Genomic DNA, 27,574 nt, shown 5'->3' with positions numbered 1-27,574 from the left:
ATAGTTCCAGTCACATCGTCATGTATTCACTTAGATGAAACGAGAAGAAAGCCTCACTGATGTGAAGAGTAGGACAGAGAAACATATATAAATGTTCTCTGCCTGCCGTATGCCAACGCTCCGGTAAGTCCATCACCCCGTCTCTGCCCGGGCATGCCCCAGCTACCGCACATTTGTTGACAAACTCCAACGCGCATGCGACGGTAATGTGGCGATTTATCCCTTTTTAAATGTGAATAAATGGCAGTTACACTCACCGCCAACAAATGCTCTTTCTGTTGTGATTGGTGGTATCTTGACAACTCGCCGTTACCTTGTTTCCTACAGACTGTGTTGATGCGACTTCTACATTACAGCCACTCAAACAGGACAGAGTAACACGGCAGTATAGACTCAGTTAAGGCAGCATGCGCGTGTTGTTAAGACGGGCCGCCTAAACTGCAAAGTGCTGTGGGAAACCCTAGCGTCTTGTTCAGAATACGATCTCATATTTTACTAAACTAGTTCACGGAAACGTGTTTCTGAAAACATTTGAAGAGAGAAACAGGCCGTGCAGTTGCTGAATCTGTCTTCATTTCAGATCAACAAAGGTCAGTTTAAAAGATTTTCATCAGATTTTGAGAGACTCTAGTCACGCTCATCCCGCTCCCCGTTTCCGGGTTAGCTCTCCACCAATCAGATGGGTCATTTGAGTCTGACTGCCGGCAGTGCCCGCCCCGCCGATTATACGTGTCAAATCGGCCAAAATGAAGGCCGACGGCTCCTCGGATGGACGATGGCACGGAACACACTGAACAGACTTGAGTCACCGACCTCCCAGACTGTCAGATGGCCAATTATCGGCTCTGTGTGTCCGGGCCTTAAAGGAGAATTCCGGCCAATTTTTACGTTAATCTTGATCGCTATAGCTACGCGAGTACTTTCGATAGAAAAAACCCCGACCCAAATCAGTGCAGGTAACACGGACAAGCTGCAGCTACGTGTACAAGCGTCCCCTGAGCTAAAATGGCAGTGGTCGGGGCAAGTTTTAGAGTGCCTTTGTGCCTCTTAACAGACACAAAATGCAATTAATATGTCTGTGCCACATGAACAGGGCCCTTACGTGTCAACCAGATGCGTTTTCAACTCAGACATTGTTTAAATTCACCTACCCTGGTCCCTGCCTCGATCCTGCCGGTAGCTAGCTTGCCCTGCTAGCTGATAGCCGTTAGTCGTTAGCTGCTAGCTGCCGACCGGTGAGTGTATTCAGACAGGCTTCTGTAATAATCATCCCAATAACAATCCACGGAGCGGCAGTGGTGTGGCTATGTCCTCCAGAGGACAGTTCATGTCATATCTTGAAGTGTATTCCCCCCTAAAAAAAACAGTAGTGCAATAGTAGCTGTTAGCTGCTAGCTGCCCTCCGGTGAGTGTATACTTTGATTAGTCGGTGGAAGTAATTACACATGAATGAGCATATATTTGTGAAAGAACAAAGGGGTTTTCGCTAAGAATCTACTCAAAACATTACACAATGGAGCTTTAAGCATTTCAATTTGATGCTACATATTTCAGAGTAACATTGTATATTTTACTCCCCTAAAATGTACATCCTTTGCAGATTGATATGGTAAGTGTATATAATGTACAAACAAATGTGTATATATAAATGCATTGTTATAGAAAACAACTACCAATATATAAGGTAGTTCAAATGAATCCCACCTCAACCAGATGCAACAAAAAAATGCTGCTTACAATGTATCAATAATAAAAATCCAATAAGGTGATTTTCTTAATAATGTAACACTGTACAATGAGTAGGCTACTATTATTTTTGATATGTTTAGTTCTTTGCGGTACCTTTTTTTTATTTAACTGAAAGACATTTAATGAAAACAAAACTACATTTAATCCAGGACTTTTCCGAGTACTTTTCAACATGCTATTGAAATGTTCTTAAAACCCCTTACACAAGTTTGACCTGCTGATGTGTCAGTCATCGGCGTGCTGTTTAGCCAGTGTTCAAAACCACAGAACTTTATTTTGAAATCAAATGGAGATTCTAAAGTTTCCAAAGTTGCCACAAATGTCAGGCTGAACTTCGTGAATTTTGTGTATAAAATGACACAAGAAGTAAGAGTTGAAAAAGTGTTTAGAGAATATATTTATAATACTGTCAGACAGGGATTATAACAACCTTAAAATCACTTACATGAAAGAGAAGGTTAAAATCACATGTTGTTAAGAGGAGGACTTGGCTTGTTTCCAGCAGTAGAGCATAATGATCCAAAGTATCAAAAGTGGCAAGACAAAGAATGTACTCACTGCTTTTGTTTTGGTGACTCAGACATCCCAGTAGACACAATAATGGGGATACTGAGCAACTTACCCTCTCAAATCACACAAGGTTTTAAAGAATTGTGGGTCAGGGAAGTCCCAAGTTAGATATAAGTTCCCACCTCCATCAGGCTGAGCTTTGTTCAGGAATGCTTGAGAGGGCACTTTGGTTAATGGACTAGTGGCCTGAGAAGGGGACTTTGAAAGCACCTTGTCCTCATGCTGAATTGATATTCTATAATACTGTATCTGACACAAAAGAAAAGCTGATTTATTATTTTGCATTTGCCGCATGTGGCTCATTAAGCCGTAGTAACAGAGATAGAGTGTTGGGGGTGACAGTGCCTCGCTCATATCTTGCTCAACTGATGTTTTTGCGGAAAATTGTGGTGAATAATATTTCCTGGGGATGGGAGAGGCACGGGGGCACGTTGCATAACAGCGCTGGCTTCCATGTGTGAATCATGCTAAGTGCAGCATACTAAAGATGAGAAAAGAGCGCAGGACGGGTCTTGTGATGCTGATAGCAACAAGCAGAGATCCTCTCCACCAAATCACTCAAGCTTTTCAGTATCTTTTCAGTATACTCTTATGATAGTATACTCTGTGTTTGTGTGGGGTTGGGTTGTCACTGTGTGTTGGTGTATATGTGTTGGAGGAGGGTTTTTTAGTGGGAGCTCCCCTTCTTGCTCATAGAAGCAGAAATACTGCAGCCTTTGCGGTCTGTGTGAAGGAACGCTGATTTACTGAGTCCCGTGTTTTTGTGTGTGTCTGTGTGTCTGTGTGTGTGTCTGTGTGTGTGTGTGTGTGTGTGTCTGTGTGTGTGTGTGTGTGTGTGTGTGCATTTGCTGCGGCCGTGGCAGGACAGGAGGACAGGACACATTAATCACGCCAAACGGCGTCACTGGCCGGAAGGTGATTGTACCGCTGCCATCCATCCTCAGCAGGGAATCATGACTTTCTAAGGGGCTCTGCCGCCTGCTCAGCTCAGCTCAGGCCTCCAGATTAAAGATGGGAGGATTAATGTGACAGGCATCAAATTCACCTTTCCAGTATCGCCAGTAAGACTGTTGAACTGAGATCTCACTTTGCCTCTTTAACATGAAAGTTAGGCTTTATCTATTCAGGACGCCTTATTGAGATCAAGATGACTGTTAGAAGAGAGACCTGAGAACAAATTACACATAACATCACACACACAAACACATTTTTTAAAGTCTTGAGTTTTTCGTTTTGCAGTTCTTTCCAGTAGTATGGTGCATAGTGGCCAAAAACCAGTCTTCCCCAGTTTAGTGTTAAAACCTAGGAGTGTCAAGATAAATCTAAAATAGATCAAAATGAGCTTTCGATTTCAACTATCGAAATCGAAAGCAGAAATTTGCGATTCCCCCAGTATGTCTTTCTCTCTCCACCCCGCCTAACCCCACACTAGCTTACCACAGGTAGCATGCAGCTAAAGATACAGGGTAACGTTAGCTTACCTGTAGCCTGCAGCTTGACTTTTCTAGACACCATGGCCACTGCCGGAGTCGGAGATAAAACAACACAACTGGAAAATCCTCCTTCCCTGAAGTCAGCGGTGAGGCAACATTTTGCCTTCCCTGTGAGTTATGTAAAAAAACAATGAACGGTAAAGCATGTGGGCTCCGACGGGACTCCATGGTGCCTTCAGGTGCATCTTGTTAATTTATGGTGCACGCAATTGCTCATTGTTAATTTTGAGAAACTCAAACTCTTGTTTTTGGTTTTTAAATGTAAGTCAAGTGGTTGCTGTAATCCCTATGGGATAATTAGGTACTCTATCTATGTATCTATATTGGGGCTGAAACGATTCCTCGAATAATTCGATTACAAAAAATCCTCAATGCAAAATGATTTGCCTCAAAGCTTCGTTAAATCAATGTTACCAACGTTGTATTGCTGACGGACGGTGTTTCCACACGGATCATTATTATTTTCGCACACCAGACGTTGCTCAGTCTGCGGGCGACACATGCCAGAGCGTAAATAGTGAGGGGCTAAGAGAAGAGACAGGCTGGAGAAAACCACAGAAAGTGTCCAAAGTTTGGAATCAGTTCAAAGGTAAACGAGAACTCTGTACAGTGGGTCTACTGAAAAACCAAACTAGCTTACCACAATAATAGCACGACGTCAATGCTTCAGCATCTCAACAGAAAACATTTCTCATCCATTCCACGAAGGACGTATGGACGATGAAACTACACCAAACACAACAACTAGCAAAAACAAAGACAAGAACATACGTAGCAGTGACCACAATCTGATCTAAAGAGCCGATTTGTTGACTATCCCGTCGGAGAAACAGCTGATTGTTGCGCACCATTTTCTCTCACTCTCTCTCTTCACGGAGAAACAGCTGATCAACGATCTATTAGCATAAGTGTAACAGAGCTGTGTGACATTGTAATTAAATATATAAATACAAATAGGTTTAGTATAACTAATATTTACGTATACTTATATTTACATATAGGCCTATATACAGATCAGTCTCAGGATGAAACTTGTAGTTCTGAAAGTTAAATTGCACAACTTAAGGTAATGTTTGTGTATGTTTAATGTAGCCTTAGTGTGAAGTTGATGTCATTTCAGAAAATGTTTTCTTTCAAAAATTTTACAATGTAATATGGCACTTAAATGCACTTCATATGTTTAGTTTTTGGAGAGATGATATTGTAAACAATGTAGGCAACACAAATGTTGCTTTTTCCGAAAATGTAACCAAACTATTGTTTATTATTGCTCTTCAATAAAACAAAAGTATTTCTTATCCGATTACTCGATTAATCGATGGAATAATCGGTAGAATACTTGATTACTAAAATAATCGATAGCTGCCGCCCTAATCTATATGATTGGCAGTTTTAAAAAGTAATACTTTTATTAGGCCCACTCTGTAGCTATGTCTACATACATTTTAAACTAACCACCAAAGTATGGTAGTTATTCATTTTGTATAGAGACTTCGTACAGCTCTGCTGCGCTTGAGCTTCAGAAATGCTCGGGAAAATGTAGCTTGTGTGGATTCTGCCGCACTACCTGATCAAAAAAAAGGTAAGCTACTGAAAAGCTTTTTCAAACAGCAATGTTACAGGCAAATGTAGTTAATCTAGTAGCGCCCCTACTTGTAGCACTGCTACGGCCCAACACTGGAAATCTCTTATGTTACATTAAAAAAAACTTTTCTAACTTAGAAAATAGTGTGTTCATGTAGGTAAGAAGCTATGTGAGAAAATGTTTTCTGGGCATTTAAAATAAAAGAGATCCAGAGGTATGACCATAAATATGAACAATGTTTAGTTTGAAAATGAATATGTATGAGTAAATAACAGAGGCCCTAATATGGATCTTTGTGGGACACCTTTATCAACCACCTGGAGACTTGATGTAAAGCCAGCAGCAACAACTCTACCAGAAAGATAGGCTTTGAACTAGTTGTAAGCAGAATCATCAAAACAGATGAAAAGCAGCTTTTTTCTATCAAAAGCTTTGGCCAGATCTACAAACAATGCAGCATAATGTTTTTCATCAAGGAAGGTAACAATGTCATTAGCAACAGTAGTTGTAGCAGTTACAATGAGCAGGTCTAAAGCCTGATTGTTGTAGCTGAAGAAGCCTACATAACATTTCCTCCAGAATGACACAGTTGTGAGGTGACCAGACATTTTAGGATTTAAGACAGACTGCACAGCCTAACCCTAGATATAGGCTGATAGTTGTTTTATGTTAAACTTTTGATAATTTGCTTACATCACGTCTTCATTTTGATATTTTTACATTTTTTATATATATATATATATATATATATATATATATATATATATATATATATATATATATATATATATATTTATATACTTGTTTGTGTGCTTATGTGCATAAGTGTGTGTTTATCTCTGCCCTCATGCTGTGTGTGTGTGTGCGTGTGTGTGTGCGTGTGCTTGCGCGTGTTAGGGGTGGGAATCTCTTGGCACCTCACGATTCGATTCAGAGGCCAACGATTCGATTCTAAACCGATTATTGATGCGTCCCGCTTTTTTTTTTATGTACATTTCCATACGTGATTTAAAGTTTGCTACTCAGAGTTTGCTAATCACTTCCTAGACAAAGCAGCTAGACAAAGCTTAGATTTTGACATATACAGTATTTCTCACACAATAGTTTGAATGAAATGCTTTACTGAGTTTTTTTTTCCATTATCCCATCCTCTTTCAGTCACTCTGTTTTCTGATTTGTACTTGTCTGGAGACAGTAACTTTTAAATACATATACATATATACATATACATATATATATACATATACATAGATATATATATACATATACATATATATATATATATATATATATATATATATATTTCTGTGTGTGTGTCTGTGTGAGTCTTGTGTTACCCTGGGTCTAAATACTTATATAACCTAATCATCTTCAAAGCTGTAACCCAAACATACAGAGTAGCCCCCAGGGGTGTGTGTGTGTGTGTGTGTGTGTGTGTGTGTGTGTGTGTGTGTGTGTGTGTGTGTGTGTGTGTGTGTGTGTGTGTGTGTGTTCAGTCGGAGGACCAAAGGGGCTACAGCAGATTAGCACAAGGACAGAGTGCAGGATGTGTGTGAATGAAGGACGGGGACTGGCTTAAATGTTCTTGGCAAGCCCTGTGTGGGAGTCTGCAGTATGAGACTGTGCTATTTCTGGATACTTTATCTAGAATCAGACCAATGTTGAGTACAGTGCTGTGACACAATATATGGACAGAAGTGCAGCAGACAGTTTCTGATTGTGGGAAATAGTTTGACAGACCAGATACAAAGTTTAAGATTTGAGTTTCCTGTCTTTGTGGTTTTCCATCAACTTCCTGCTATCTGCATGATACAGTGGGGCAAAAAAGTATTTAGTCAGCCACCAATTGTGCAAGTTCTCCCAATTATAAAGATGAGCGAGGCCTGTAATTTTCATCATAGGTACACTTCAACTATGAGAGAAAAAAATGAGAAAAGAAAATCCAGACAATCACATTGTAGGATTTTTAATGAATTTATTTGCAAATTATGGTGGAAAATAAGTATTTGGTCAATAACAAAAGTTCATCTCAATACTTTGTTATATACCCTTTGTTGGCAATGACAGAGGTCAAACCTTTTCTGTAAGTCTTCACAAGGTTTTCACACACTGTTGCTGGTATTTTGGCCCATTCCTCCATGCAGATCTCCTCTAGAGCAGTGATGTTTTGGGGCTGTCACTGGGCAACATGGACTTTCAACTTCCTCCAAAGAGTTTCTATGGGGTTGAGATCTGGAGACTGGCTAGGCCACTCCAGGACCTTGAAATGCTTCTTACGAAGCCACTCCTTCGTTGCCCGGGCGGTGTGTTTGGGATCATTGTCATGCTGAAAGACCCAGCCACGCTTTCATCTTCCCTTGCTGATGGAAGGAGGTTTTCACTCAAAATCTCACGATACATGGCCCCATTCATTCTTTCCTTTACACGGATCAGTCGTCCTGGTCCCTTTGCAGAAAAACAGCCCCAAAGCATGATGTTTCTACCCCCATGCTTCACAGTAGGTATGGTGTTCTTTGGATGCAACTCAGCATTCTTTCCCCTCCAAACACAACGAGTTGAGTTTTTACCAAAAAGTTCTATTTTGGTTTCATCTGACCATATGACATTCTCCCAATCCTCTTCTGGATCATCCAAATGCTCTCTAGCAAACTCCAGACGGGCCTGGACATGTACTGGCTTAAGCAGGGGGACACGTCTGGCACTGCAGGATTTGAGTCCCTGGCGGTGTAGTGTGTTACTGATGGTAGCCTTTGTTACTTTGGTCCCAGCTCTCTGCACATCATTCACTAAGTCCCCCCGTGTGGTTCTGGGATTTTTGCTCACCGTTCTTGTGATCATTTTGACCCCACGGGGTGAGATCTTGCGTGGAGCCCCAGATCGAGGGAGATTATTAGTGATCTTGTATGTCTTCCATTTTCTTATAATTGCTCCCACAGTTGAGTTCTTCACACCAAGCTGCTTACCTATTGCAGATTCAGTCTTCCCAGTTTGGTAAAGGTCTACAATTTTGTTTCTGGTGTCCTTTGACAGCTCTTTGGTCTTGGCCATAGTGGAGTTTGGAGTGTGACTGTTTGAGGTTGTGGACAGGTGTCTTTTATACTGATAACAAGTTCAAACAGGTGCCATTAATACAGGTAACGAGTGGAGGACAGAGGAGCCTCTTAAAGAAGAAGTTACAAGTCTGCGAGAGCCAGAAATCTTGCTTGTTTGTAGGTGACCAAATACTTATTTTCCCGAGGAATTTGCAAATAAATTCATTAAAAATCCAACAATGTGATTTTCTGGATTTTTTTTCTCATTTTGTCTCTCATAGTTGAAGTGTACCTATGATGAAAATTACAGGCCTCTCTCATCTTTTTAAGTGGGAGAACTTGCATAATTGGTGGCTGACTAAATACTTTTTTGCCCCACTGTATATAGGAATAAAAAGGAACTAGCAAGCTTCATTAGTCATTTAAAATTTCATAAACACAAGCAAACAATTTACAGGTTATATATACTCCTTATATGATCAAATGAAATCTGGGATGTGTTCTGTTCACTTCAAAATGCTCCCTCTTTTTTTCTTTCTGCATTTTCCTCTGTGAACTGGAAACTGATCTGCAGTAGTCCTATAACTTATTGTAAGAAATCAATGGAGCTGCTTAAGGTGTCTTTCTACCAACCGCTACGGTGGCCCTGAAGTGCAAATCACAACAGCAAATAGAAAAACACAACAGCAAATCATAAAACACAACGGCAAATAGGAAAACAGAACGGCAAATAGGAAAACACAACAGCAAATATGAAAACACAACAGCAAATAGGAAAACACTTCAACAAATCATAAAACACAACGGCAAATAGAAAAACACGACAGCAAACATGAAAACACGACAGCAAATATGAAAACACAACAGCAAACAGGAAAACACGACAGCAAATATGAAAACACGACAGCAAATATGAAAACACAACAGCAAACAGGAAAACACGACAGCAAATAGGAAAACACGACAGCAAATATGAAAACACAGTACGTCTGTCCAATCTGGAGGCTCCGTCCTCTGCTAGATAGGCCCTACCTTTTCCAGTAGAAGTTAATGCCGTTTTGTTTTCATATTTGCTGTCGTGTTTTCCTATTTTCTGTTGTGTTTTCCTATTTTCTGTTGTGTTTTCCTATTTGCTGTCGTGTTTTCCTATTTGCTGTCGTGTTTTCATATTTGCTGTCGTGTTTTCATATTTGCCGTCGTGTTTTATGATTTGTTGAAGTGTTTTCATATTTGCTGTTGTGTTTTCCTATTTGCCGTTGTGTTTTATGATTTGTTAAAGTGTTTTCATATTTGCTGTTGTGTTTTCCCATTTTGCTGTCGTCTTTTCGTATTTGCTGTCGTGTTTTCCTATTTGCCGTTGTGTTTTATGATTTGCTGTTGCGTTTTTCTATTTGCTGTTGTGATTTGCACTTCAGGGCCACCGTAAACCTCTGATCCAAGGACACTTAAAAGTATTCTATGAGGAAGTTCTTTTTTTGTCAGACCACATAACCTGCTCTGCTCATCTAACATTCTTTATAGCTGATCATTGATCAGCAACAACAGGAAACCTTATATTACACCTAACCCATTTAAATAAAGAGTACATTGTTATGTGTGCCAGAAAGGGTTCTTGTGTATAGTTGAGTCAAAAGGGTTGAGAGGCATATTGCCTTTACATGTATATGCTCATATTCCTCATCTTTTTGCCCAAACTTGTTGCTGTATTATTGGCTATTGTATGCTTTTCAAATTCAGATATAAGTAACAAAACAATAACATTTGTTTTGGTACTTAAACGTTTGTTATTGGCTTTAATTATTGATCAGTCTGCCTATTATTATTATTATTATTATTATTATTATTATGGATTGATTGTTTTCAATTAGATGATTGATCAGGTTCGGGCTATAAAACCTCAGGAAACAGTGAAAAATGATCATCACAACTTCCAAGAGCTGATGATGATGTCACCAAATCTTTTGTTTTGTCTGGCCAACAATCCCAAAACTGAGGATATTCCATTTTAAGCCAAAGAAAAATAGAAATTGCTGGAACAAGTATGTGACATTTTGACTTGAAAAATAACTTAAACAATTAATCAATTATCAGAATTGCTGCCAGCTAATTAAAAATAAAATCCTGTCTAGTGACAAATCAGTGAATAGAGTCTTTTTTGCAGCTGGATTAAGAATGAGGCTGTCGTTTTCCACAAAGTGTCAATGAGATAAACAAAGCTGTACAGGTTGTTTAAAGGGGTGATAGAATGATTATATAGGGTATTTCACACTGTTCCTTAAGGTCTCCTGATAGGGTATGGAACATTGGTTGGGCTGAAAATGGCCCGAATGCTATTTTATTAGGCCCTTAACTACCCTGTGAATATGGCTCTATTTGGAACAAGAGCTTTTCTTCCAAATATGGTATGCTCATGAATATTTAGATGAGCTGCGCACTGATTGGTTTGAGCGAACCCCATAGAAACACATTGGAGACGAGACAGCAGGTCTCATATTTCAGACACTGCAAAGGTATACATTGGTTGTCGGGCTATTTCGTTATTAAATTCACTTCTGAGACTTTTTTATTTGAGAAATCAACTATATAAAGCTCAATTATGGGCCGTTTTACGAAAATTGATGGTTAATTGCAAATTTGGTAAGACGTGTCGGACTTTAGGAGCTCCACACAGTCTGACGAGAAAACGGCAACCTCCATACCCAGTGAAAGTCACCGTTTCTCGGTTACTGGACGACCGGGGCTCGGGGCTCCACGGAGCTGGCTGGCTGCCAGCTGCCGGCATAACTAGAGTATATTTACAGTTAGAATTTCGTCACGCCACTTATATAACATGTACCCCAAGGTCTTATAAAGCTAACTATGGTGTCCCATTTCAATTTAATGCATTTTTGTGAACATTAGCTAGGGATTTCGTTAGCTGCTACTGTCCCTTCAATCCTATGTGTACAGATCGCGGCTAGCTAGTTAGCTTCACTTTTCGGCATAATTAAAGTATATTTACAGTTAGAATTTCGTCACGCCACTTATATAACATGTACCCCAAGGTCTTATAAAGCTAACTATGGTGTCCCATTTCAATTTAATGCATTTTTGTGAACATTAGGGATTTCGTTAGCTGTTACTGTCACTTCAATCCTATGGGTAAAGATCGCAGCTAGCTGCAGGCCCTGGAGCTCCATCAGGTCCTTGGCATTTTGTAGTCCAGTAACCCAGAACCGGTGACTTTGCGCGGGTATGGAGCGCCGCTGGCTTCCCTTCGTGATGGAGATCCAGCTAGCTCACAGTGAGTCTATGAAGTAGGACACGCCGGGCGGCGAGGCAGCACCGGCCGCTGTCACGTAGCCTGCTGAGCTCCTGCTGAACTGCGACACACAGTCGGACAAAATTTGCAATTAGCCATCAATTTTTGTAAAACGGCCCATATTTGACCTCTACATAGTTGATTTCTCGCATAAAAAAGTCTCAGAAGTGAATTTAGTAATTAAATAGCGGCCCTCTGGAGATCTGCATGACCTAGCTAGATTCAGAAGACTAGCTGACCTCAGGTCAGTGGTGTAGCCTATGCAAATGTTGGTGCGTGACAAAGACTAGGAGTTGGGATGCTGACGCTTCCAGCTTTGTTGAGATTCTCCCCTGTTTTCAGCGGCAGTTTCAAAATGTGAGATTTGCATAGTAAAGGGGTATCAATGGGATTTTGAGCTTCTATGTATGTCCTATTTACCCACCGAACTGTCGTTATTCAACAATGACATGGTAAAATCGGTTTTGCATTCTATCACCCCTTTAAAGTCAATTTACCGAAATAACAGCTCTTTAATCCTTTAAGGACGCCTTAACTGGAAGAGATACTGATCAGGGACCCCCTACTACATATTGTTGTTGTAAAATTAGTTGCATATAAAACTGGACCTACAATAACATGTAAGGTGGCCTAAAGCCTTTATACCTTTTTAGTGCATAGAATACTATGCTATTAAAATAATAATTGTTGGCATGATTTTATAAATCATGTTTTAATGTTAAACATACATTTGGCACAGTGAATCATTTGGGATGAACTATATCTGTGGGTGGCTATCTTAGTGACTACCTTGACTATTGGCCAGTCAGCCTATCATTATATTTGCTAATAATATGTTGGATTCATGTTAAGACATTTAAAATTTTCTTAAAAAACTTTCAAAAGAAGAATTTGGTGGCGCCCCCTGCAGTAACTCTGAGGACCCCCTATGGGTGCCGGACCACCTGTTGATTTCAAAACCGACCATAATGGCGGCTCGTTTGGAATACAATCTTTCATGTTAACGAAAATAGTTCACCAAAACGTGTTTCTGAAAAATTTTAAGCGAGAAATAGGCCATGCAGTTGCTGAACGTCTTTATTTCAGATCGACAAAGGTCAGTTTGAAAGATTTTTGTCAGCTTTTTAGAGGCATCGAGCCGAGCCGGCCGCTCCTAATTTGCATAAAGTTGGCTGGATTTAACTTGCATGCAAATGAGGAGCGGGCAACTTGAAGCCCTGCTTCTCCAAAGTCCCCACGACGCTACCAAAATGCATTGCACGGCCGCTTCCATAGAAATGAATGGGAAGCGTGGAAATGACGCTGACAATGGACATACACCATGAGGGGGCTTTCACACCTACCTTGTTTGGTCCGAACTTTTGGCCTTTTCAGTTTGATCTGAAACAAAATTACAGGCCTCCATACATGGTATGGACCAAACAGCCAAATTTGGTCTGACCAAAAGAGTTAGTCTCGGTCCGGGTCAAAGTGAATCATGGTCCGGTTCATTTCTAGTGTGAAAGCATTCTTTTCTTTTCTTTTAGCTTTTTATAGCTCAGTGCTTAGTGTGTACGTGATAAAAGAGACGTTGAATGCGTTCAGAGCAGACAGCTGTTGGCTATCAGAGCAGCGAATAAATTATCAGTTTACTTGTTAAGTGGTAGTGAATGTCCTGTGTGGGTTTTGTTTCTCTCAGAATAAATGCTGCAGCTCCTCAAAACCCAAGTAAAGTTCCCGTGTCTTGCTTCTCAACAATGCAACAAAACAAAACGAGCTGCGGTAGCACAGGGAGAGCAGCAGTCAGCTAAATATGTAAGTAAGTATCATCAGGAGACGTGGCTCACTGATGTGATGATGGCAGGATGTAGTTATGCCAGGTATAGTTCTTTATTGCGTTTGCATAACTGCAGTGTATAACCAACACTAACCGGAGCAAATGCATACAATGTAACAAAAACATGAAACTTGTACCAGACCTTGGTTCTGACTTTCAGTTTTATTTTTATTTTATTTATTTATTTTTTTTAGATTATTTTTTGGGCATTTTATGCCTTTATTTTCGACAGGACAGCTTAGACTTGAAAGGGGAGAGAGAGAGGGGAAATGACATGCAGCAAAGGGCCGCAAGTCAGAGTTGAACCCGCAGCCGTTGTGTCGAGGACTAAGCCTCTTTATCTTTATCGCACTCTACCAGGTGAACCACCCAGGCGGCCTGGACTTTCAGGTTTGAAAAGGCTCTTAGTCTTACCTCTCACCGCCATTAGGTCTATAAGGTTGCCTAGTACATTTTGAACTGAATGTAAAAGATGATCACAATGCTAATTATCTCCTTCCTTTATTCACAGATGCATTGGATTTGTGAGTTCACTTGATGTCGGCACCCTCAGGGGTTGGGAGGGTCTGCAAAATCAAAACTTCCAACTAGCACCTACATCTGCGACCACGCTCATGTTCCTGCAGAGCACCGAATAGTTCATTCTAAAAACACTATTCCATAGCTTATTGCCAACATGGAGGGCGTAGCAGTGGACAACCTAATAGACTTTGATCTGCCCTCAGAGGCCACAGTTCTAAGCAAAGATGGAGGCCAACACCAAGGCCATTCAGACATTTTCTCACCAGAGCAGGTGCCTTCCATGGGAGTCCACCAGCAGCCCTTACTGCCAGAGCCCATAGCGCCAAATAAGCCCAGCACTCACCACCAACACCAACACCACCAAGAGGAAGGAGACAATGACAGCGATGCTACAGAGTCGGCAGACAGCGAGAACGACATGGACCCGCCCTCTCGTACGTGGGAGCTGAGGAGGTTGTCATCTTCGTCCGGTCACAGTGGAGAAGACACTGACTCTGAGACAGTGGAGAGGAGGCACTTCATGAAGGCTTATGTGGAGAAGGTGTTTCACGGAAAGTAAGGAAGAACGTTTTTTCTTAAAAATATATGCACTGTATGTGTACTTCAAAGAATCATTATTATATTATTATATATATTATCAGTCAAAAGCAACATTTAGTTTCCTGAGTCCCTTCAGCATATTTGGTTCTGCTGCATCGATTTAGATACTAAAAAAAAGTCGGACACAGGGGTTGATGCATAGAGTGTATAAGTAAAGCCAACACATGTGGATCACCCCCTAGGGGCTGGCTGCAGTATAGGTCATTAATCCCCCCTCCATGTAAGCTGATTTTTCTGATAGGTTTGGTTCTTACTAGTTATTTGATGCTATAGAAATGGGGTGAAACATCATGATTGACAGCTGTGATTGACTGGCGATTAGTCGGGCAGGTGTATGGGTCCACCGCCCAATCTTTACTGCTCAGACTCTGGCAGACACCTGTATGCAGGATATTTTGGCTTCACTTTTATACACAGGAGGAAGTAGAGACACGTCGTCCATCTTTATATATACAGTCTATGGTCTGACAGTGTTCGAGTACTCTTTTAAGGCTGTGGTAGCTTTTTTTGGCGTCATTGGGCAAAAATTCCATAATAATCTTTCAAAAACTAGAACCTAAACTTCTGCATCTTCCCTTGGTTCTGTTTTTAAGCTTTAGATAATCTAGCCTGTGGGGAGAGAGAGAGAGAGAGAGAGAGAGAGAGAGAGAGAGAGAGAGAGAGAGAGAGAGAGAGAGAGAGAGAGAGAGAGAGAGAGAGAGAGAGAGAGAGAGAGAGAGAGAGAGAGAGAGAGAGAGAGAGAGGTTTCGGTTTTTTACATTTTTTATGTCTCTGCGATGGCGACAGGCGTAGCCAGGTTTTTAGATGTTTTTAGGTTGTCCGCCCGTCCTTCTGTCTGTCCCATTCTTGTGAACATCATATCTCAGAAAACCCTGGAGGAAATTGCTTCAAATGTGGCACAATGGTCACAAGCGTTTTTGGCCACAACTCAAGAATTTCTACGCTAAATTATGACAACATGTTACACAAATATCTAATAGGATGAAACAATGAAGTGATGACATTTAAAATCCAAAAGGTCAAAGGTCAACTTTACTGTGACATCATAATGTTCTGCAAAAGTGTGTTTTCTAACTGTACTATTCTATAACTCAGGAACAGAAGGGTAGATCGTGGTCGGATACTGAGTCCATGACACTAATCTTGGATGACCACCATGAAACTGTGATTTATAGATCTTCTGTGCTGCTTGGTTGAAGATGTGTGTAAAGGATCCACAAACACTTAATTTATTAAACTCCTTCAAAGTCGTCACTACATATATCATGTAAGTCTGGACAGACATGGACGTAAACTGCAGCTACTGCACCGGTTGGCGGAGGCATACAAATGCAAGGCAGTAATTCTAGTTTGTTGATGGAGTGATTTGTTTTGTCACCACTTCCTGACTGTGTGTTGCCAGCAATTTCTCCTGCTTTAGGCTGTCTAGTCACTTCTATTCAGATCAACACTGCTCCATGTTTGTCACCCGAAATAACTTGAAAACATTCACCCGGTCAGAGATTCCTTTGACTCACCAGCAGAAGCCCATGGGGGACAGCAGTCCAACCGACGCATGAATATTTGAAAAGAAATCAAATGTGAGCAGGGTGAAATCTTTAAAGGGCGCTTCTAAATATCAGGGTACCTTTGTATTTCATTTCACAGATATTGATGCCAGAAACTTTTTCTGGCATTTTTGCTGCAGGCCCGATCATTTGTGACCGTGCTGAGTACTGTATCTCTGTCGGGTAATTTGCCATCTGGTGGCCTACAGATAATCCATCTTGTCTGAAATAATTAACTTCTTGCTATGAGAATTCCAAGTCTGCAGTCTCCTTGTGATGACTTACGCTTTTTTTTTACCTTCTTTGGGACAGTCTAGTCATCCTTTATGACAGGACCTTGTTAGTAGATTCCTAATCATCTCTAGCCTTCCTATGTTGTTGTTGTTGTTGTGATGCTGTTCACCACTGTTTGACTTTGTATTTCAGTAGTACAAAGCTTGCCTGACTACTACTGAAAAACATACATTTCAACTTGTATAGCACCTTTAAAAACAATAATTTACAAAGTGCTTTGCCAGTGGAAACAAAAGCACATACAAATCAATAGATAAATATACACATCAAATCAATACACATACCCATAAATGCACAACATAGTAATAGTGAAAAAGGATATGTGTCAGTGGGGCCAGAAAAAAACCCATTGTTACCCTCCCCAGCTTTGCACATTTGCTTTTCCTTTGCTTTGCATATCAGCAATAGATGTTGGGGGAGGATGTGTGGAATGACTCATCCATCCTTTACAATTTATTTACAAAGTGGCATTACACTGTGACTTCTAGCTCACCAGTTTTTTGGTTCTTCAGTTTATTACTTTGTGGAGAAAATGTTCAATGTGTGTCTTTAAAGGAATAGTTTGACATTATTGAAAGTGTGCTTCTTATTGAGAGTGAAATGAGGAGATTGATGCTACTGTCATGTCTGTAATGTATTCTAAATATGAAGCTACCACCAGCCGCCGGTTAGCTTACCACAAATACTAGAAAAAATCATCTACCTCTCGGCAAAACTCTTCAAAAAATGTTGAACTACTACTTTTTAAAAGTCTCCTAGATTAACAGCTTGGTGCTTGAGTTCATCTTGGTGAAATGGAAACAATATGTGCCACTGCTGAGTTGCATACATCTTGACATTGGTAACAATACAGCATATTAATATTCTATAATATTAAATTAAATACAGCTACATTTTGCGTGTTTTTCTTCATTATTGTTCACAAGTCAAGTCATGTACGTAGAGCTATCTTATCATTTTTGACCATTTTCTATCAATCCAAACTTTAGAAACAGCTTAATGATGCATGTTGGAATTGTTTGTGTTGATTAGTTCTGTTTAGCTGTCAGATACAGAGACATTTTCTGTGTCAGACTCTCAATGGAACACAGTAATTTCTCTGAATAGTAAAATCAGTCTGATACATCATTAAGTTAATAAAAACCAGCTGTGAAGCTGTGTCTATGCATTAGTGCTGTAATGAGTTATTGGACCATGTTTTCACAGGGAGGACTTTGACCAGGAAGAGAAGGCTCGTTTTGGAGAGCTGTGCAGTGGAGAGAATGGCAAAGGCAGGGAGTGGTTTGCCAAATACGTCAGCGCACAGGTGAATATGGGGAAATGATGAAATGGTAACTAGTCAAACGTCATACGAGACCTTTTTAAGGAAAAAAATAACTGCAATATTCCAAATACATTGGCCAAGGAATTACAGGTTCTTGTTGGACCCCTACATACATAAATTTAGTCACACATTTGAGTGAAAAATGCCTACATGAATGCAGGAAATCAAACCCAAATATCTCATAAAACAAGTAGTGGTGGAGCCCTCAATATTTTTTTGGAATCTATGAAGCTTTTTTGTGTAACTTAAGTGATAGTTGTTGAGGTCTTTACACTAAGATTTCCTGAACAAGTTTCTAACTCTGTGTCGTACTGTTTTCACAGCGCTGTCACTCTAAATGTGTGTGTGAAGCCACCTTCTACAGACTGGTGCAGTCTTTTGCAGTTGTACTGTTTGAGTGAGTCCATACTGTATGTGGTTGACTTTGTTGACACCAACATACTGTAATTGTCTAATCCTGTTTGACTGTGAAGGATAAGGCCGGTGATCATTTATAAAGTTGTTAATGTCAGCTTTGTCCATGAAAATACAGGCAGCAGGACGGTGTATGTGGGATTAACTACAGTCTGTGTGTGGGTTCCATGGTAATGAAGGAACATGTCACCCAGTGCAACATTGTGGCTCATTTGCCTTTTTAATAGTTTTTCGACAACAATTGAGCTCTGTGGCACAGAGGAAGATAATGCATTAGGCTTTGGAAACACCGACAACACTTATTAGTAGGATAAACTCATTGTGGGTTGTGTCTTTTCATAGGATTTGCTGACAATAAGAAAACATATATCACCTACTTGTCCTTTAGTGAAAAAGTTCCAGTAAATTACATGAATTCTAACTTTGAGGACATGACAGGATCATCTCTGAAGAAATGCTGTGTTCACAGATGTTATCAGATGGATGACTACAGCCCAGCCAAAAACCTCATGACTATGTGCTTCACATACTACTACAGTGGTAAGGTCTCATTCAATCTCTCTGTCGTCTTTAAGCTCTGTATCTGGCATGTTTGTCACGCTGCAGCTGGCTGGCTAGTTAGCTAGCTTGCTAATTCCAACCAGCCTGCTTTCATGCTACACTGGTTACAGAAAATGAGCCGAACAAAGTTGTCACTTATCTGGCGATAGCAATTTGCTTTCCTACGCTGTGACAAGAGTGTGTGAATGAAACATTAAGTTGTCAAATTTAACTAATTTAGTGGTGGCCAGACGGCTAGCTAGCTTGCTAGGGGGCTCAGTTCCCAACACAGAAATGCTATAAAAAAGACATGCTTAGGTTAAAATAAATATCCCTATACAAGTTGTTATGTGTGTTTGCCCTCTTAGGGACATAATGTCCAACAATAGATATTTGAATAGTTAGAAGTGTTTTTTTAAAAGTTCGAACATCATTTTAGGCCAGTTTTGACAGCCCTATTGTGTATTGAAATGATCAGATGAAAAAAAATGAGAAGAGTCTTCTGTGTGTGCCCTCTTAATGTTTGCTTGCTTTCCTCACTTCTGTTTTTCATATACTGATTCTTTCTTACATCCATGATTTAAAAGTGATTCCTCTGACTGACAGCAACATGCCGAAAAAAAGACAACAAGGTTTGACTAGCATGGGACACACCGTGGCGGAACACACCGCAAAAACTAGGCCTCTCATTGTCGGCCCAACGCTGACCGATGGCTTATGGTCTCCCTGGTGTGCCAGGGCCCTTAGAGGGCTTTTCTTTTCAAACTATCAGTTGCTGCTGTTTTAACACAGCAAGGATGAGCCTTCGATTAGACACATTTAAAGGCAATGTTGTAATGTAACCAAGTACAAATACTTTGTTACTGTATCTAAGTAGAATTTTCACATATCTGTACTTTACTTCATTATTTATATTTCTGGTAACTTTTACTTTTACTCCACTACATATCCTGAATAAAATTTATATTTTTACTCCACTACATTTCCCCTAAGCGTCTTCGTTACTCGTTACTTGCAAGAAATGTGTTCGTACGTTGGAGTAAAAGACTCTTTCTTACAAAAATAAAATTCTGTTTCTGTTTTTTTCTTATTGTTTATCAGACTTGATAATGTTTAAGAAGGTGTGGAAACCCTGAATATAATGCTTCACTATGAGGAAGCCACAATAAAGTTCATGATCAAAGTTTTTTTTTTTTTACTTTTATTAAGTACATTTAATATCATAAATTACTTTTGATACTTAAGTACAGTAAATATCAGATACTTTAAGACTTTTACTGAAGTAATATTCTAAAAGGAAACTTTAACTTCTACCAAAGTCATTTTCTGGTAAGATACTTGTACTTTTACTCAATATTGCTTTCAAGTACTTTATACAAGACTGTTTATAGGGCAACCAGAGCTCGTCATTGCGAAAGAAAAGAGTTACACAGCAAAAGAAAAACGGATACATTTCTGTCATCAGTGGTGATTCAGAGTGTCACCACCACAGGTTGGCCCTGTGGTTTCTTCTGCAGTAACACCACAAACATGTGCAATGGCTTTGTGCATGACGGTAGTGTTTGTGCAAGCAGGAAGCTTTGAGTGATTAGTGGCACAGTGCATTGCTTCAACATCCGTCTGCAGTCAGGTCTGCTATCATTTTTTTTTTTTTTTTTTAAACACAAAGTAAACCTGCACTATAGGCAATTTTGCACAGTGGCAAATGGCTATAAAAGGTCTGCTTGCAAACTACAAATAAAACACACCTGATCCAAAGGAAGAGTAATGTGTGCATGTTTATAGTTATTTGTCTTGCACGGCTAGAAGTCTAATTGATTCATCCAAAGCTGATGGACTAATTGTTTTCATTTCTAGCTCACTGAGGCACATTTTTTCTAAATGCCACATGGTGTATCAGAATATGAACACCTGTGATTACCTTCTCTCAGAGGCTAAAACAACATGTAGCTTTTGGTAAGTGTTGTAAGGTGAGGTCTGTCAACTGTACACTTTGTACCAGAGATGTGGACTTGAGACATGTGACTTTAAATCATCAAATCAAGTCACAGGTTATGTCAAGTCAAGTCTAGTCCTTAGTTAAGGCAGGTCTCTAAGGTAGCCACCCACAGATGCAGTTCATCCTGAGGATTCACTGGGCCACATGTATGTTTAACATTAACACATGATTTATAAACTCATGCCAATAAACATTATTTGAATAGCTTAGTATTCTATTCAAACAAAGGTGTGTATATATAAAGGCTTTAGGCCGCCCACACATTATTGTAGGCCCGGTTTTATATGTGACTTAATTTTATACAATATATGTAGTAGGGGGTCCCTGATCCGTCTCTCTCAGTTAAGGGGTCCTTGGCCTAAAAACCGTTTAAGACCCCTGGTGTACACTGTTTATCAGGCTGACATCTGTGATGCCTTAGACCAAGGACACCACAGGGACATTGAGTTAAAAAGACAGCTTGATGTTTAGACACATTTGCCTTGTGGGGCTTTAAAACATATAAAAAAAAAGGTTTCAATGATGCCATGACTTTGACCTCTCTGCTCTTGTCTTGCTCAGGGAAGTCCCAGCCATCTCCCTTGGAGCTGCTGGATCGTGGCGGTCCTCCAGCTGGTCTGGACTCGTACATCAACAAGGCCAACTCCTGGCTGTCTGTGAAGAAGGATGCCGCTGAGCGCCTCCTCAAAACCACATCTAAAACTGACGTCAAGGGCTTCTTTGGAGGCCTAGAGAGCAAGCTAAGGGGCTCAATGGCTCCCAAGACTGAGTGAGCAGATACATCTCCTTTGAAATTTTTTTAGTAACACTGTCGTATATAGTTTATATTCTTTTCTCTTTTTCCTACCGCATTCTCATTTCTAGGGATGGGGAAAGCCCAGTTGAGACAAAGCCCAAATTACCAGGTATGATGTATCAAAACCTACAGCAAAAACAGTTTTTTTGTCTCCTGCTAAACTTCTCTGTTATGTTTCCAAATGTGAGTTGGAAATAAATTGAGTTGAACAAGTGCCTGTCATGTGTTCTCTTCCATCCCAGTGTCTGAGGCTCCAGAGGAAAAGAAAGGAGAGAAGGTGTACCTGTACACCCACCTGAAGCAGCAACCCATCTGGTAAGCTGAGGAATCTCTGGCCACGTAGAACAGATACAGGAGCTCTGAGCTTCACCGTGTACTGTCCTGAATCACAAGCTCATTATGTTGTGCAACATATTATTATTATTATTATTATTATTATTATTATTATTATTATTATTATGCTGGAAACGAGAGTGATGGGAGAAGCTGAATACTTCACTATGTTCACCAGCGAGTTGCTACTGTAACTTTGCATTTTGTTTGGTCAGGTAACGCCACTGTAAAAATACAGCCGTGAATCAGAGAAATAATATGTTTTCGCCGATTCATCACTAGAAGTGGAACTGTAGCAAGCATCTCAATATCACTAACATTATCCACATTCATATTTATACAAAACAAATGATATATCCAGTTACAAAAAAGCCTGGAAGTCAGGAGTAAGAACAGAAGTGCAAAGAGGCGTTGTTATGGAGATGATCCACCGTCTCGTCTCGTCTCATTGGTGTGAACTGGCAGCTTTCAGAACGCTGCAGACGGCTCGTTGCAAGAAGTTGCAAGTTTCAACTCATCTCATCGTGAATCTTTGGTCTGAACTGGGCTTTATGCTGCAGGAGTGGTTTGAGAAGTTTCTATGGACACCTTGATACTTTTTGACATGTTTTTTTTGCCATAACTCTGCGTCATTATTGGAATCCAATGTACCGGTAATTGCTATTCAGTGTACTACTTTAACTAGAGCAGTTTTTTTTCTGCAACCCCTTAAAACTAATTAGTGCCTACTCGATCCCTCATCAAAGTGTAGACTTGAGTAATTTTTTTTCCTTCTTTTTCGTTTTTTTAGGGCTTAAATATAGGGGGCTAAAAATGTCAAGTATTTCTCAAGATAAAATGTAAGAATTTAAGAGAAATCTGTGTAGAAAATATATTTCTCTTTCTTACCACTTTAAGTCATGTTGTGGCCCCTCAGATTTATCTAAGGACATCCTGACCCTCATGTTGGGAACCACTGAAGTAGAGTGTGATTTGATTAGATGTTATAGACATGACTGGCCACATTAAGCACGCATGAAAGCATTAGAGTATGAATCATGTTGCAGCTTAGTCTGCCATCTTCCTTCATGTTTTACCTGGAGAAATTGGATGTGGCTGGGTTAACCAGATGTGTGTTACTATAATATGTTATCCCTTCTCTCTGCCAGGCACACTCTAAGATTTTGGAACGCTGCGTTTTTTGATGCCGTCCATTGTGAGAGGACGAAAAGATCACCAACCACGAGGTGAGTCTGGATGTGAATCGAAACGGATAGATAAATATCAAATATATATTAATACACATTTATTACAATGTTGTATGGATTGTGGGGTAAAAAAGTATCTTTTAAACATAAGTGGCTTGTTCTGTGTTTTTGTTCCAGTGTCACTGTATCTGTCGGATCAAATTTCATATAGAGAGATCCTGTAGTGATGTACTGCTGCTTTAGCAAAGAGACAAATGCTTCAGGCTAAACCACTACTGCTGATAATCTCCTGATGCCCCACACCTTCTCTTCTCCTCTCTTCTCCTCTCCTCTCTTCTCTTCTCTTCCTGTGTATTAGCTGTTGTTCTCCCTCTTTCTGCATGTTGACTTTAACCCTTTGTCTCCTTGTGCCTTGCTGCCGAGCAGGGGAACGCAGGATGAAGAGAAAGACGAGAGGTCTGTTCTTCTATTTGTCCACTGCCCTAAAGAAGAAACAAAAACCTAGTCTAACTAAGAGAAAAATTACATTTGAATCCAGGCAGAGAGGTGCAGAAGGGCACAGGCTATGCAATTGTATCAGAAATCTTGGCAGTGTTTCCCCCAGAAAAGTTGTTCAGCCCAGTGGGAAGTGTCTTTTTTGATGAGGGCCGTTCGGACCAGTCACAGACTGATTAATGTAGAGCCCAATAGTTTCTGAAATAACAGAATCATGGAGGGAATCGCAAAATTCAGGATATAAAAAAGCTATTAGCCATAGGGCCCTACATTAAGTCAGTGCTGAAAGCTAAAAATATGACTACGTCTAACTTTCCAATCGAGCTGCCCCACTGTAACTGTAGTTTAAAATACATCTTAAAAATACATGAATAACTCCCAGTGGCCTAGGCCTGGTGGGGGGAAACTTAAGCCCGGATGGCTACCAGGCTTGCAATACACTGGGGGAAACCCTGCCTGTAAAAACAGCATCTGGTACCATCTGGAGGCCCATTGTAGCGGTTGTTTTGAAATATTGGCAAAAAGTGAAGGGGAGGGAGAGCTAGCTAAAAAGAGTTATGGTGTGGTTCTGTCTGGTGATAAGAGATGGGGGAGATTTGGTTACGTGATGCATTGGTTGTTTCCTGCTGCTCTGGTTTAAACATTGCGAGTCGGAATACAATAAATGCGATAACAAAATGAAATTCAAACACAATATCAAAATAGAAAAAGTTAAATTCAACCATTGATTAATCATTTAAAGGGGTTGTGCTTGATATTCAGAAGATTAATATAGCAATTAATATAGGATGACTGAGCTGTAATAGATGACAGAAGCAGCTTGATGTGAGAGCAGCTTGGTGTGTAGCCCTGTGGTGAAGGTCTGGGAGTCGCCCGGGGTCTGATTTGCAGTTTGTGTGGTGCGCTCCAGTGAACAGTGATAGGACAGTCTCCCCAGACTGGATGACGGGAGTCTAGTGTGAGACTGTGTTGTGTAAGAATAACAGATATAATCTGCTTAATCACAGCAGGGCCAATGATGTCCACATCACTAGAATTATAAATGGGAAGTGGTTTGCTTGTAATTAGAATTGGATTACTGTGTGTGATCACTGTATTTGAATAATAGTTGTTTTTTCAAAAGTGTACCCTATTTTGCTGTTTAGCTTTATATGTAGGGCTGGGTATTGTTAAAAAAAAATACCGGTTCCTAAACGAACAAAAAGAAATTACAACATTACACATTACAACTCAAATCTTTTTATTTATCTTTCAGCTCCTACTGCGTGAGCCTGTGTAACGTAGTTTCTCCTGCGTGTCTCTACGACGTGTAACGTTAGACAGCCAATCACAGACATGATTAGATCTTGGTAGAAGCATGCTGCGTGCTGATTGGCTCACTGGTGCTGATGAGATTTACTCCTTAGGTATTGAAATTGCGTATTGAATGACGAGGCATTTTTCGATCCTTGATACTTAAGCGTCAATTCGGTCGGTGCCTAAAAAGAATTCAGTACCCAGCCCTGTTTATATGAGGTATTCACTGGTTTCTGTTATGATATGTCTGTGCTTTTTTCATCCTTCTTCATTTGGCTTCTTCTGGCATGTCGTTGTGGTTGTCTAATGCTGCATTTCCACTGCACGGCACAGCACGGCTCTACTCAACTTTTCTATTAATCGGTGATGTGATTCACCTAGGTATTCTATGATGCTGCTATCAGAAATATTTGTGTGCCTATCTTTGATGAGTAAAAGCATCACATCCACTGTTAATATCCTGAATGTGTTAAGAGACCTTGTATAATGTCTATAATTTCTATCTAGAGCAGTCTGAAGTCTTCTCTGCCTCTTCACTGCATGTTCACACCTTTAATCTCTCTCTCTCTCTCTCCCCCCATCTGCATGTTCCCTTTACTGACTCTTTTTTTTTTTTTTTTAACTAGCTTTGCTTCTGTTTCCACTGTGGATTGATTGCAGGGATATGCTGCACATGCCATTTGAACATGTGTTCTTATTTATTCCTGCCAATACCTTACCAAATACACTATAGTTATTACTGTCATGAATATGTGTTGAAAACATGTGAAAACTGTTTTGTCTGCAGTAGCATTGTGTTAATGTTCAGGACGAAGAAAACTTCTTCAGTCACGTCTGACCTGTCCTTAGTAATATGTGGCAAAAATGAAAATAGTAAAGTAGGAAACAGTAAAGCAACATCCTCTCTTTACCCAGTTTATTTTAGTAGTGTTGGTCAATTCATGCATGGAAAAAATGTTCAGGTTTTTACAGTTAGGCTATACACAGTGCAAATCTAAGATAAGATAAGATATACTTTATTGTCCCCAAAGGGAAATTAGTTTTGGACTCTGTCCATTCCGCAGCTTTACAAAGACAACCCAAAATACATTATTGTGAACGAATCCTTTGTTGTTTTATTCTTTCGCTGGTGGCTGGTTAATGTGGTTCTTTTTGTTTTATGTGTTTTATGTGTAATGGAATCTCAGTTTTTGCATCCCATTATAAAATGAGCAGTTACAGGGATGGATGTCATGGATTTAATTTTTTATGTGAATAATAATAGAGTGGGTTTTTAATCTTAAAAGCTCACAGACTTCTGAAAAGTTGAAGATTCCATTATCCACCAGTTTAAAGATGAAGGTCTGTGGTATTGCTGTGAAGAGTCAGCATGACACCCACCTCTGGCCTGTTTCTGTAGAGAAAGGTTACATACTGCAGAGACTTTGGAATTTAAAGCCTGACTGACTGTGTCTGTGCTGCAGGGAGAAGTGGTGTCATATGACCCAGGAGGAGAGGGACGACAGCTCCAAAATCGATGAGAACATCGCCTTCGGCCAGCTGGGGTGAGGAACTTCCACAGCGTTGTCTATGTACTAAAACAATGGAATAAAGCACATGGAGGCTTCGGTTTGGAGCTGAGCCAACACATTCTCACTCCCATCGCGTCACAAAGCCATGCTTGGTCAGGTGCCTTTGGCGTTTGTTATTGACGCAAAAAGTCTCCTTTAGCGTCATGTTTAGACGCGCTTGGTCGGGACTCTTTTTTTGTCACTTTTTTTGTGATTAACATTTTTAATCAAATTTTTTTTTTCACCACCCACCCAGACAAAAATTCACTTTCACAGTAATGATTTTCTCATCATTAAAAATACATAGTTATATACAGTAGTTATTTCACCAACAAGTAATAACTAAGTATATCTCTACCTCTCACTCTGTGTGTGTCTCTCTCTTTCTCTCTCTCTCTCTATTTCTCTCTCTATTTCTCTCTCTCTTTCTCTCTGGCCCTCTCTCTCTCTCTCTCTCTCTCTCTCTCTCTCTCTGTCTCTCTTTTACAAAACACCTCAGTCAAATAGTTTCATGATCTGTTCATTATGATATATAAAAGTACGTTAGGAGCACACTCATACACATTAAATATTCTAAGAACAGCTGATTTCTGGTGCAGTAAAGTGCTTCAGCGGGCGGGTGGTTCTTGTGCGTACTGTGAAATAGAATCCTGCCGGCGCAGGAACAGTAAATACAGAACATTTAGTGTGTTTGCAGTATTTTCCATTTGTACTGAGATGAGTTTGTGTGTTTTCAGGACATTCACTCATAACATGCTAGCGTTTGGGCTCAGCAAGAAGCTCTGCAATGACTTCCTGAAGAAGCAGGCAGTCATTGGGAACCTGAATGAAGGTAACACATTTAAGGAATCATTCAACACTGAAACACTACAACAGTCTATGCTCTCATATTTTTTTTAGTATTTGGTGTTTTTTGGATATAAAACACCGGATTGAACTCACTAACTCACATTTTGCAAGCTGTGCAGGTTCTCCACAGGGGAGAGCTCCTCAATCATTGTCAAACCATTCCCACACATGCCAGTCTACAGCTCTTATAAAAAGAAAAATAAGAAAAAGAGAATAAGAAAAATTAGAAAATAATAGCAGCAGTTGTTTAGAACTGCAGATATGTAGACACGTCAATGTGGC

The 27,574-nt window shown here is 40.1% G+C and overlaps 1 protein-coding gene across 3 annotated transcripts in view; it reads left to right on the top strand.

Moving 5' to 3' along the window:
- The window catches only part of kiaa0513 (KIAA0513 ortholog), a 104,642-nt gene that overhangs the window by 4,957 nt on the left and 72,111 nt on the right, over positions 1 to 27,574 (top strand). For all 3 annotated transcript variants that reach the window (XR_013502433.1, XM_078258053.1, XM_078258052.1), the window contains exons 2-11: positions 14,058 to 14,623; positions 17,716 to 17,815; positions 18,157 to 18,230; positions 18,717 to 18,787; positions 21,348 to 21,555; positions 21,651 to 21,691; positions 21,825 to 21,897; positions 23,064 to 23,141; positions 26,357 to 26,437; positions 27,181 to 27,275. Coding sequence is in view for 2 of the 3 variants with exons in the window: in XM_078258053.1 (XP_078114179.1) it covers positions 14,223 to 14,623; positions 17,716 to 17,815; positions 18,157 to 18,230; positions 18,717 to 18,787; positions 21,348 to 21,555; positions 21,651 to 21,691; positions 21,825 to 21,897; positions 23,064 to 23,141; positions 26,357 to 26,437; positions 27,181 to 27,275 (1,222 nt within the window). In the remaining variant the exon portion in view is untranslated. The remainder of the gene's footprint in view (positions 1 to 14,057; positions 14,624 to 17,715; positions 17,816 to 18,156; positions 18,231 to 18,716; positions 18,788 to 21,347; positions 21,556 to 21,650; positions 21,692 to 21,824; positions 21,898 to 23,063; positions 23,142 to 26,356; positions 26,438 to 27,180; positions 27,276 to 27,574) is intronic.

The sequence above is a fragment of the Sander vitreus genome, chromosome 8, assembly GCF_031162955.1.
Source record: "Sander vitreus isolate 19-12246 chromosome 8, sanVit1, whole genome shotgun sequence".
Lineage (NCBI taxonomy): Eukaryota > Metazoa > Chordata > Actinopteri > Perciformes > Percidae > Sander > Sander vitreus.
The sequence above is the reverse complement of the archived record's forward strand: the minus strand, read 5'-3'. Positions and strand labels throughout refer to the sequence as shown.